The sequence below is a fragment of the Phanerochaete carnosa genome, assembly GCF_000300595.1.
Source record: "Phanerochaete carnosa HHB-10118-sp unplaced genomic scaffold PHACAscaffold_2, whole genome shotgun sequence".
Lineage (NCBI taxonomy): Eukaryota > Fungi > Basidiomycota > Agaricomycetes > Polyporales > Phanerochaetaceae > Phanerochaete > Phanerochaete carnosa.
In genome coordinates this window covers 4,384,325-4,395,423 of record NW_006767629.1, presented here as the reverse complement: position 1 = coordinate 4,395,423, position 11,099 = coordinate 4,384,325, and the positions used below count along the sequence as shown (strand labels likewise).

At 54.3% G+C, this 11,099-nt stretch overlaps 4 protein-coding genes across 4 annotated transcripts in view; 3 read left to right on the top strand and 1 right to left on the bottom strand.

Moving 5' to 3' along the window:
* Window positions 1-1,508: 1,508 nt before the first annotated feature.
* PHACADRAFT_251005 (uncharacterized protein) lies at window positions 1,509-2,851 on the top strand. The gene is made up of 7 exons (XM_007392596.1): window positions 1,509-1,567; window positions 1,622-1,745; window positions 1,798-1,888; window positions 1,938-2,224; window positions 2,279-2,354; window positions 2,403-2,671; window positions 2,726-2,851. The coding sequence occupies exons 1-7, from the start codon at window positions 1,548-1,550 to the stop codon at window positions 2,774-2,776; spliced, it is 918 nt and encodes a 305-aa protein (XP_007392658.1). The 5' UTR covers window positions 1,509-1,547; the 3' UTR covers window positions 2,777-2,851.
* Window positions 2,852-3,035: 184 nt separating this feature from the next.
* On the bottom strand, window positions 3,036-5,546 carry PHACADRAFT_138539 (uncharacterized protein). The gene is made up of 13 exons (XM_007392595.1): window positions 5,266-5,546; window positions 5,147-5,201; window positions 4,947-5,094; window positions 4,768-4,891; window positions 4,610-4,711; window positions 4,468-4,559; window positions 4,346-4,408; window positions 4,184-4,291; window positions 4,044-4,126; window positions 3,923-3,987; window positions 3,851-3,872; window positions 3,508-3,798; window positions 3,036-3,444 (listed from the first exon to the last, which is right to left on the bottom strand). The coding sequence occupies exons 1-13, from the start codon at window positions 5,409-5,411 to the stop codon at window positions 3,178-3,180; spliced, it is 1,566 nt and encodes a 521-aa protein (XP_007392657.1). The 5' UTR covers window positions 5,412-5,546; the 3' UTR covers window positions 3,036-3,177.
* Window positions 5,547-6,475: 929 nt separating this feature from the next.
* Window positions 6,476-8,842, top strand: PHACADRAFT_251003 (uncharacterized protein). The gene is made up of 10 exons (XM_007392594.1): window positions 6,476-6,758; window positions 6,817-6,895; window positions 6,949-7,019; window positions 7,075-7,453; window positions 7,514-7,597; window positions 7,649-7,714; window positions 7,763-7,871; window positions 7,919-8,237; window positions 8,287-8,615; window positions 8,670-8,842. Exons 1-10 carry the CDS (start codon window positions 6,515-6,517, stop codon window positions 8,745-8,747), a joined length of 1,758 nt encoding a protein of 585 aa, XP_007392656.1. The 5' UTR covers window positions 6,476-6,514; the 3' UTR covers window positions 8,748-8,842.
* Window positions 8,843-9,320: 478 nt separating this feature from the next.
* PHACADRAFT_250999 (uncharacterized protein) overlaps window positions 9,321-11,099 on the top strand; it is a 2,573-nt gene continuing 794 nt past the window's right edge. The window contains exons 1-3 of the mRNA XM_007392593.1: window positions 9,321-9,378; window positions 9,429-9,554; window positions 9,606-10,220. Coding sequence (XP_007392655.1) covers window positions 9,367-9,378; window positions 9,429-9,554; window positions 9,606-10,220 — 753 coding nt within the window. The 5' untranslated portion in view covers window positions 9,321-9,366. The remainder of the gene's footprint in view (window positions 9,379-9,428; window positions 9,555-9,605; window positions 10,221-11,099) is intronic.

The following is an 11,099-nucleotide window of genomic DNA, read 5'->3' as shown; positions in this document are numbered from 1 at the left end:
CAGGGACGGGGTCCAGCTTCACCTTAGCAATCTGAGGTTTGTCAGCTGATGCCGCTCATTTGCACCGGTAAAGATCGTGGTACGATACCTGCTCATTTGCTTGCGACATTGAGATCAAGGTCGAAGTTGGAGCCACAGCCAGAGGAGAAGTCCGAGCGGGAGAAAAAACCATAGCTGGAGCTCTGGCTGTGGTTGAATGTGCCTCTTTGCCAACCTACACGTCTGTCAGCCATTACCACTGAACATTCAGAATTCTAGCATCATACCGGATTGTTCATACTGGGAGTGGATATGTTGTCGGGAGTTAGGTACACGATAGATAAAGCGTAACAATGTTGTAGAAGAGGTGTCTGTGGTCGTTCGAGCCAGTGTGAGCAGCCGCCTTGCAGGCCACGATAAAGGCGTATACTGAAGGCTGCACCCTTTTAAGGCGGCTGTGATACAAGGAGGGAGGTGAATGCGTACTCGGTGCTCTTGCGGATGGCCACACGCCTCGTGAGATTATCACTTCATTTCGAGCTACAGTCAGGTCACAAGCTTGCTGAGGTTGGCCCGCCTCGAAGTGATATATGACTTCTGCGCGGCCTTCTATCAGCAATTCAGCACAGGTGAATATGCAAATATCAGTACCTGCCGATGATGCCGTACCCGGAAGGTCACCTGGATAAGGCACATCCAGAGCCGCATGGCACGCGGACAGTGTGCTGCCTGCGGTAAGGAGTGATTTTAGGTAGGTTTCTTTCCTTCTCCTCAAGCCTGAGGGTGAGGCTTTGCAATTTCGACCGAGCACAGGTTCAATCGTTCAGGTGCGCGCAGGCGAGCTGCATGTATCTCACACGTTAGTGGCATTCGGAGATAAACGAACTTCGACGCTTCTTGCGACGGTGTGGGGGACTTCTGAGTGCCTGGTGCGGACCACGTTGCGAATTTTACCCCTAGAGGTTCCTCGGTTTTAGCGCATCTTTCGGAATGTCAGTAAGCTATGGGTCTGTTTTTGATATCCGTTTCGATTCTACATATGTAGACGTTAGCGTTCAGGACTTACCTCAGGAAAACAAGGACATACTATTTGTCGTCATGACTGCCGATAATAGCATAGCCATCGCGCGAAGTAAGACCCTGAGGGTGCGTGCGCGTTGCGTACAGGCACCCCACTCGTTGCCGTCGCCGGTCGGAACCATGTTCTATTACCAGCATCTATGAAGTCTACAATGATCCGTTAGACAAATCGTTAAAACCTTGTACCTTGTCAAACGAGGTGCTACTTACGCTATACGGCGCATGGTAGTATTTCAAGAGAACAAAATTAATAGATACCGCGCAAAACTCGTTCGTATATCCCGATTCCCGAGACGCTCGTGCACGTGATAGGACGCGTGCCATGACGCGCAGATTTGAAGTTGAAGCTTGCCTTCCTCCTACTCCCAAATTTCGACCGCGCACCCACACCTTTGAAAAAAGAAGACCCCTCTAGCTCAATAGCCCCTTGTAACAGCCTTTATCTCTGGCTTAAACATCAAACATCCCCCAAATTCTCATCCCAATCGATGCCTAGCGATTTGGACAGGTAGGTACGCACCCTTCTCTCCAGTGCTACCTGCGGATTTACCGTGCTGCACAGACAAATTGAACAGCTCATACGTTGTGAGCCAATATCTGAAGAAGAAGTGAAGCGATTATGCATCAAAGCGAGAGAGATATTGATTGAGGAAGCCAACGTACAAGTGGTAGACTCGCCAGTAACGGTGCGCTTGGCATTTTAATCACCCTCTTTCATCCATCTAAATGCCTTTGAAGATATGTGGAGATATTCATGGGCAGTTCTGGGACATGATGGAGCTATTCAAGGTCGGCGGGTCATGTCCAGAAACAAACTATCTCTTCATGGGTACGTGCCGCGGTCTGTCTCCTCTTGGCCTCTTCCGACGCTCCGGTAGGCGATTTCGTGGACCGCGGATTCTACTCTGTGGAAACGTTTCTCCTGCTCCTTGCCCTCAAAGTCCGCTACCCGGAACGCATGACACTCATCCGCGGGAATCACGAGTCGCGACAGATCACCCAAGTATACGGCTTCTACGACGAATGCCAGCGCAAATACGGTAGTAGTAACGTCTGGCGGTGGTGCTGTGAGGTGTTTGATTACCTGGCGCTTGGCGCAGTGGTTGATGGGCGAGTGTTCTGCGTGCACGGCGGCCTCAGTCCGAATTTGCAGGGCATCGACCAGGTGCATTGTAACGTTTCGTGGGGGCCATGGGCTTGCTTAATAACGTTACTATAGATTCGTGCCATTGATCGAAAACAAGAAGTCCCGCACGACGGACCCATGTGCGACCTACTCTGGTCAGACCCAGATGGTACGCCCTTTCCTACTGCCCCCTTGAAAGCGCTCACACGACCTTCAGACATCACCGGCTGGGGCCTCTCCCCGCGCGGCGCGGGCTTCCTCTTCGGTGCAGATATCACTAAGGTGTTTGCGCACCATAACAACATCGACCTCATCGCGCGGGCGCATCAGCTCGCGATGGAGGGTTTCAAGCTTATGTTCGATAACACGATCGTCACCGTATGGAGTGCGCCAAATTATTGCTACCGTTGCGGCAACGTCGCTGCCGTTCTTGAGCTGGACGACCGCCTCGGACAAGAATACAAGGTGTTCCAGCATGCACCGTCGGTAAGTACATCTGCTTTTTCTGGTGTTTCTGAGCCGAGGCTGATGATCGCGCAGGATGTAAGGTCAATACCTGCAAAAAGGCCGCCTGCGGACTATTTCCTTTAGCGCGCATACGGAACTCGCTTTTCTAACTGTATCTTTAGGGTTCATATAATTGCTTCTGGATGTACTCATGCCAGACACATGCCAAATGGAATGTAGCCTAACGCTGTTTTCCTGCAGAGTGGCACAAGCTCTGTGGCTCTTGTGCACCGTTAATTTCGGCGTCAAATCGCAATAAGTTTGGCGGTTTACGTTCTGTACCGCAGAAACAAGTCGCTCTTATCCTTGCCCACATTTCTTACTGAGCCAACTCGCAGTCAAGCTTTCCATCAAGAAGATTATTCTGAGACGTGGAAAGTCTCAACGCACATACTATCGATACTTTGTTAATGATAACGCTACGGGTGACTAGATACCCTCATACACTTAGAGAAATTGCTCTTATGTCTGTTTCCTCTTTTCACTTACGCTCCGCGCTCCTTTTCATCGACGCTGCCGCTCTCACTCTGCGATGCATCTTCGATCTCGATGTTCGCGCGCGGGCCCTTGAACCAATACTTGCCACCGTAGCGGGGACAGAAGAAGTACCCCAGGCAGAAGATTATCCACCCACCCGAGACAGCTGCAGTGTAGTTCATCGTGTTCGGTGTCGGGTCCGTCGATGAGGGGAAAGATACGACGACAATATTGAACGCTTGCCAGAGCACGGCGATGATGCCGACGGGAAGACCCTACGGCGCGTGTATCAGCACGTGCTCCACGTCCGGGAAGCGAGGAAATGGCGGTAAACGCACCCAGGAGCCGAGATTGAACGGCCCGCTGCGCCAAGGACGCCCACCTGTGAAACGTGCGACGATGGGGATGCTAAAGGCGAGGTACTGGCCGATGACGGGCAGGTCGAAGATTGCGCTGATGGCGGTCGGGCCCGCGAACGCAAGAAGGCCGAACGCGAACGCGCCGAGCACCGCCGCCCAGACGCACGCCACGGGCGTGCGCGTGCGCGCGTTGATGCGGTAGAGCAGGCGTGAGAAGGGCAGGGCGCCGTCCCGCGCGAACGCGAACATCTGGCGTGACGTCGACACGGTCTGGGGTTCGGGTAGGTCAGCGCGGAGAGAGGGCAGGGAAGAGGCGGCGTACGGCGCTCGTGCCCATCATAAACCTAGGGCCCTAGTTAGAACTACGGCGCCAAGAAGAGGAAGGGCGGCTTACTGTGTGATAACGACGACGGACCAGACAACAAGCGTGGGCCTGGTGCCAAAACTGTTAAAGAATATCTGCGGCACATATGTGTCAGCCTCTTGTCCTTGTGAAATCCGATGAAGATACCAACCGCAGCCATAGGCTGTCCGATAGGGCTGGAGAGGATGCCTGCGGTGTCAGTGCCCATGTAGAACGCAAGTACGACGTTGATAACTGCCGGCGTCTGTATTTAGCACGCATACATGCGGACATAAAATTGAATCCGCTTACCCCAGCCGAGAATGCCTGCGATACCAATGGACGTGACAATTGCCCAAGGTACAGCGGTACGTGCGTTCGACACTTCTTCGCTGATGTGGATAGGTCCGTCGAATCCACCTGTAACGCGTCGTTAGCCGCGGCGTCCACCATCTCTGAGTCTATGAGATTTACCGATTGTCCAGAGCGGGGCAAGAAATCCGAGGATGAAGGCCCAGCCATTGGGCCAGCTGCTCACTGCGTCACGTACCGCATTCAGTACGACAAAACGTAGAGTCCACACATGATATGCTCACGATTAGCGAACCCGCCCAAGGCGTAGCTCGCAGTGTTTTTGAACTCTTTCGGAGTCGCCGCCGGTATGGCGATGATGATTGCGAGGCAGAGCCTGTCGGTGCGCTTCAGTAAATGGTTCAGACACGGTCCGCAGTAACTTACACGAGGTTTATGGTGGCGTAGATACCCTGGAGCCGCGCAAGGACGCGTGTTGCGGTGGAGGCAATGATACCGTTTAGAACAAGCAGGGCCACAAATACAGCACTATGGAGGAAGCTGTCAGTCTAGTCAAATAAATTGAAGAGATGTATCGAACATACAAGAGCTGGGCTGTCGTTGGGACGAACGTCATGCCCGACCCAATGCTAACAGCCGCCATGAGCTGCACGGCACAACCCCAAATAATGGACGCGACGCCGCCGATGCTGCCCATCGTGTTGCAATCTGCTGTTATGTCAGGGTGTTGCGCAAATCTAGCGAAGAAGATGAACAGATTTACAGCCGACAATCCATGAAGTCAGGTGCCGCCAGCGCGGGGAGCTGTACTTGTACGTCCAGAAGTAGAGCCCTCCGGACGTCGGTGCGGCTGAGGCGAGCTCACTCAGCGCGAGGGCGATGAACATGACAAAGAATGCGACCACTGCCCACTAAAGTCGTACGTCAGCTTAGTGTATAGTGGACAGGTGAGAGTGGACGTACGCCCCAAACCATCGAGACCGGGCCGCCGTTTGACAGGGAGAACGACAAAGTTGACCTACAAGATGCGGCTTCGTTAGCATTCTCGATAGTAAGGGAAGGCAGCTTAAGGTCAGACGTACGCCATGGATGGCAGGAGTCCAATGATGCTAAAAGCAATGCCAAAGGACTCCCATGGAGTGAACGCGCGCTTAAATTCTTGCTTATAGCCAAGGCCAGCGAGGACAGTCTCGTCCTTGGTTTCGACAGACTTTCTCTCTTCAGACATTTTGCTCGACGAGTTTCAAGTTCGGGATTGAGTACGGGAGGCAGAAAGGAGCGAGAACGCCTCCAGGGCAGCTGGTCCGACTTTTTGAAGCCTGTCAGGGTGGTGTCAATGCGTGATACGTACTGAGATATCAGGGCGCATGACAGGTCAATCTAGTGCAACTCTATCAGCGGCCCTCCGCGCTTCGCCCGAAGATGGCAGCCACTTAAGATAGCGAAGCCTCAAGGCAGAATTGCATGTCCGTTTGCAGAAGCTGAGGCCATTATTCCCAGGGAGTGGGAGATAAGAGCGATTGTGAGAGTGCTGGGCCCGAAGAGTCAAGTAGAGGAGACAGGTGACTCCAGTATTGCCGTAGACTGGAGCTGTGATGGCTGGTACTGCTCGGGAAATGCCCCGGACGTCGCTTGTCGCTGAAAACGTAGAAGTACAATTGGCATCCGCCAAGCCTTGCGACCTAGGATATTCTGGTGCACATTCCCTACAATATCGATAGCACTTAAAATCAGAAAAAGTGACCCAAAATATCCACCATTGAATTGACCAGGAATTTCAGCACGAGTAGTAACACATGCCGCTTCCACAACATTGAGGCTGAATCTTTCTACGAGCCTCTTTAGGCTGAGCATGCGATAGCTGGAGTAAAGAGAGCGTACACTCCATTGATTTAGGAATTACTGACACTTATTCTGGTGGGTTTAACCCACCTTCAAATCTCCAAGCCGCCGCTTTCAAGCAGGTTCATGGCCACAGGCAGTACCAAGACATCTCGCCGGCGAAACTGGCATATAAAAAACAAGCAAATCGCCGAAAAACACTTGCATGACTGTGTGTGTGGTCCGATGTACGGTATTGGAACGAGACGAGCAGTACCCGCTCTGGTGACAGTAACTGTCACTGCCGAGTTGGAACCTTCGGCGCTTTGTTTCGGAGTGAAATCAGGCGCATCAATCCCGTCTCGCGTGCCTGAAATGCCCGTCCGCTCTGCCCCAATAGCCGAGTGACCGGCGCTGGGGTAAGCTCATCCCCACCAGTCCCCCACCGGATCTCCATGTCGACAAATTCGGGCTGAACTCATACATATATCTCCTCAAACAACAGCGGTCATGTCTGAACTTGACACCCCGGACTCTTCTCCCCCTCCCGCCTTTTCGCGGATGGCATCCTACACCGGCATCGAGTTCGTGCCAAAGCGCGCCATGCAATCATTTGAGAATCTTGTCGCGCTCGCAAACTACGAGGAGAGACTTAGGGAGGCCCGAAAGATCGTGTGGCGAGACAAAGGCGAGAAGCCGGTGGAACTGGCGGACCTTTGGGAGTGTTTGGAGCACGCAGGGCGTGGGGGCATACGTACGTCGCCTTGCCGCTTTCTCCTGACTCTGTCTTACGTCCGTCGTACTATCCACAGGAGCCGGAACACTTGCCTTCGCCATTCGCTCGGGCGTGAACTTCATCTTGCTGCTCGCAAGGATCAAGAAGGTCCCGAAGTGAGTTTGTTCCGAACACTTGTCACTCCCACTGACCTTCCAACGCCCTGCAGATCATACCGCTTCGCACTCATACGTCAAGCTTTCTTTGGTCCGGAATCATGGCGGTTTGCCGCTATGTTGGGTGCGTGCGCCGAGAGTACACGTGCCCTCAGTACGATTGACTTGGGCGCATACAGGCGCGTTCGTCTCGATCTACAAGTTTGTCCTCAACTCCCTGCCCATCCTTCTTCCCGATCCGAAGCCGCCACGCGCGATTCCACGCCACCATCGCCCGCGGCCCAGCTTCCGCTCGGAGCACTCTGCGTCTCTAGATGCGTCCGTGAACCCGTTCGACGACGAGGATGAGGGCGTCATAGAGGTCGAGGCTCAAGAGCGGGCGCGGAGCCGGTCCCGCCGCGCGCGTTTGTCCATGAGCGCACAGGCGCACCAGGTCTGGGTGCGGAAGAAGACACGACGGTGGTACTCTGTCATCGCCGGTGCGGTTGCAGGTGGTCTTGCCATACTGTGTGAGAAGAAGGACCGCAGGACGGGTATAGCCCAACAGATGTTTGTTAGGTAGGTTCTCTTGACGGATACCTCTATGCACGCTGGTGCTCACGGATACGCTCGAGTTAGAGGGTTACAGGGATCATACAACGCATTCTCCGAGCAGCACGGGATTCGGATACCACATGGTGACCTCATTGTCTTTGTGCTATGGTAACGACTCTGGCTCGTCACTATCTTACTACGACACTCACGACGTCTCAGCTGCGGCCAGATAGTATATGCACTGACGATGCGGCCGGAAACGCTTCCACCATCCTACAACAACTGGTAAGGCAGACAAAGTCCCCAAGTTGTCGTGACGCTCATTTGGAATAGGCTGCTCCGTGCTGCTAAGGCACCAGCCGAGGGTATCCGGATGAATCGAGACCTTGTGCGAGACCACATGTTCAGTATCGCCGATATTGACAGTATCCTCAGTCGGACGGTACGCTAGCATCACATGCGCTCAACCACCATCTAACCCTCTTCCAGGACGTTACCCCACAGAATCGCACACTGCTCTCCGCGCGGCGCGCGAATGCATTGGCATCGCCGCCGTCATACGGGCCTTTCTTCGGACCCTGCGCGGCTGTGCACCCGTGGTTCGACTCGTGCAAGCCGATCCCTGCGGAGCGATTCATGTTCGTGTTCAAGTGGAGCCTGCCGATCTACGGCGCACTACACTTCATCCCAACGCTGCTCTTCAAGCGCAAGGTTGTCTGGCGCGAGCCGATGCGCATGCTCACGCGGGCTGGCGTCGGCACAATCCGAAGCTCGACGTTCTTTGGGCTGTGTGTGGTGACAATGCAATGTGAGCCGTCCTTGTGTGGCGGTGCGGATCCCTGCTGACAGATTTCCAGCGTTTTTCTGTGCGAAGAACAACTTGTACACTGCCCTCATGAACGCCAAGAGCGCCAACAAGAACACATTGCTTGCGCGGCTACTTGCGCGGCTACCACAGTCGGCGCTTGACCTTCTCTTGGGCAAGCTCTCGCACTGGTTCGGCGGCATGCTCGTCGGCCTCGCGTTGATCATCGAGGACACACACCGCCGCGGCGAGCTCGCGATGTATGTCCTGCCCAAGGCGCTCGAGAGCGCGTGGATCATCCTCCGCGGCAAGGGCGCAGTGCCGAAGACGGGGCGTTACGGCGACGCGCTGCTCACCGCCGTCGGCATGGGCATGGTTATGGTCAGTTCATTTCTGCCCGAATGTGAACGATGCCATGCTGAGTCTGATGCGTAGAGCACTTACCAAAACGATCCGGAACACTTGTCGTCCCTTGTTCGACGCATCTTATACCAGTTTGTCGGGCCCAATTAGGGCCTGGTCTGTCTTCGGCTTTCAAATTCTACACTTTCTTCTTTTCTCTTACCAGGGCTGTACGATCGTTCGCGCACTATATACGATACGCCCCCCTTTGAGTGCTGATCAGCATCGTGCGTGAAAGTCGGCTATGGGTTTGCGATATAACATCTTTTCATGCAGGTTTTGATTTCGCTTCTAACTTGGAACCGCAGCTAATACAGGTCACAGCAAGATCTACGGTGAACCAAAGGCTCCAGCATGACCTCGTTACCTTTTTTGAAAGGTCAGTCCACCTGGACGCAGTTGCGTGCCCCGCTCTGAACGGAGATGACCTATGCAGAGAAGCCCAATTTGTCAAGTCCGCAGTTCAGCCGACGTTAAGCCGCAACATGCGTTCAAACAGAAGGTCATGAAGAATGCTGTGCTGCAATCCTTCCATGCATCTGAGTAGTGAGTGCCAGCTGGCTGTGGTCGCTGTTGCACTCTGATCTTTACCTTGTCGTGGGGTGACTGGACAGTAGAGGCAGCTGTACCTCTGTATCCACCACCAATCATTGAATTACGACCGGCACCGTGCACGGCCGTCACATTACCATATATCAGAGAATTGAGACGTGTATATTGGCTGGGAGGCATGATTAGGAAGGTAAGTCCTGGGACGGTGCTCAATGGTGAATCGACGCTGACGTTTACCAGACTGTACGAGTCAAAGCAGAGCAGGCGCCCGCCGAGGGGTGGCCCTATATCGAGGATTACGTGAAGACGTACGACGACGGGGTAATGGAGGATTACGCGGAAGATGTCGATACATTATTGGTCCTGGTAAGGATAACAGGGTCATATGAGTTCATTTATTCTAATCTTTGTCTTCAGGACGGCCTCTTTTCTGCCGTGGTCACCGCGTTCGTTGTGCCAGCATACGCGTTGCTTCAGCGAGACAATACGCAGACGTCTGTCGAGCTCCTGTCTCATATATCCACCCAGCTGTCGAGCCTCACTGTCGTTCCGCCGTACATCAACTCCACCGCCTCGCCCTCGAATGCCGGCTTGAATTCCTTCCAGCCCAGCGCTGTAGCACGGTGGATCAACAGCCTCTGGTTCCTCAGCCTCATCCTCAGCCTTACATCCGCCGTGCTCGGCATCCTGGCGAAGCAATGGATTCGGGAATACCTGAAGTGGAACAGTGCGACGGGCGCGCCGAGAGACAACATTCTCGTCCGGCAGATCCGTGTGGAGGCCTGGGAGGACTGGCACGCGCCTGCCCTCATTGCGTCGATACCCGCCCTGCTCGAGTTGGCCATCGTGCTATTTGTATGCGGCCTGACCATCTTCCTCTGGACACTCGACCTCGTCGTTGCCATCGTCATCACCATTACAGTCATTATGTTTATACTCCTCATCGCGATCCTCACAGTCCTACCAACGATGTTCAAGCGTTGTCCGTATCGCTCTCCGACGGCGTGGGCCTTTCTTGTGTTATGGAGACTCGCCAGACGACGGCTCTTCGGCAAGGTGTCTTATCGCTTCTACGTAGACGATGCGGAAGATAAGGACGGGGTGCGGCAGGGGTGGAGATCTAGGGATTTGGAGAGTATCCGGACTCACACACTTGCCAGCTCCACCGGCGACATGATCAACGCGTCTCCCGTTGTGCTCGAGGAACTTGAGGAGGAGATGAAGGGGATCCTCCAACCGTCCTGGTACTTTGAACGCGGCACGTACACTATACAAGTCTCCCCACATACCGCAGAGAGTCTGTTCGAGATCCCTGCGAGCACTATCGACCAACACCTCGCCACTATGACCGAGCCCGACCTCCTCTTCCGAGCGTTGTCGTGGATTACCGCCGCGTCCCAGGATGTCGGGCTCCTTCAGCAGCTTCGCCAATGCTCCAATTCTATACGCCCTCCGAACCTTGCTTATTCGATCGACGTCTACCCCGGGATGCTGCCAACCAAAAAACTAGGCGAGATTTCGAACAGGCGTCTCGTAGAGCTCGCGATTTCCCGCAGTTTCAGGCACCTTACCCTGTTCTACACGCTCGCCCGCGCATGCATGCCGCGCAAAACAGACGTGGAAACCATCGTGGATACGCAGCTGAAGCTCTACAATACTGCATGCGACGAGAGCAAGAGGATGGCGGCCTCGAGCATAGGAGCCAGTGTCCTCAAGCGCTTCAGGACGATGTACACTGTTTCACCCGAGTTCGCTCTTCGGCTCAAGAAAGAAGCTGCGGCCCCTGTGCGTGGAGTCCACGTAGAGCTTTCGGTTCCGCAGAGGCGCATTCTCAGCTACCTGCTTATGTCCGAACTCAAGGCCGCGATCACAGAGATGCTTTCCGCTGAGGTGCTAGACGCTCGCCATGAC

Excerpts from the sequence above, each read along its gene's own strand:
- PHACADRAFT_251005 (XM_007392596.1), top strand. The coding sequence starts at position 1,548 with ATGCCTAGCGATTTGGACAG. Across the intron at positions 1,746-1,797 it reads TGGTAGACTCGCCAGTAACG|ATATGTGGAGATATTCATGG; the intron begins GTGCGCTTGGCA and ends ATGCCTTTGAAG. Across the intron at positions 2,355-2,402 it reads ACTCTGGTCAGACCCAGATG|ACATCACCGGCTGGGGCCTC; the intron begins GTACGCCCTTTC and ends CACGACCTTCAG.
- PHACADRAFT_138539 (XM_007392595.1), bottom strand. The coding sequence starts at position 5,411 with ATGTCTGAAGAGAGAAAGTCTGTCGAAACCAAGGACGAGACTGTCCTC. Across the intron at positions 3,988-4,043 it reads TCGGACAGCCTATGGCTGCG|ATATTCTTTAACAGTTTTGG; the intron begins GTTGGTATCTTC and ends TATGTGCCGCAG. Across the intron at positions 3,873-3,922 it reads TCCGTCGTCGTTATCACACA|GTTTATGATGGGCACGAGCG; the intron begins GTAAGCCGCCCT and ends CTAGGGCCCTAG.
- PHACADRAFT_251003 (XM_007392594.1), top strand. The coding sequence starts at position 6,515 with ATGTCTGAACTTGACACCCCGGACTCTTCTCCCCCTCCCGCCTTTTCG. Across the intron at positions 7,020-7,074 it reads GCGGTTTGCCGCTATGTTGG|GCGCGTTCGTCTCGATCTAC; the intron begins GTGCGTGCGCCG and ends GGGCGCATACAG. Across the intron at positions 7,872-7,918 it reads ACAGTATCCTCAGTCGGACG|GACGTTACCCCACAGAATCG; the intron begins GTACGCTAGCAT and ends ACCCTCTTCCAG.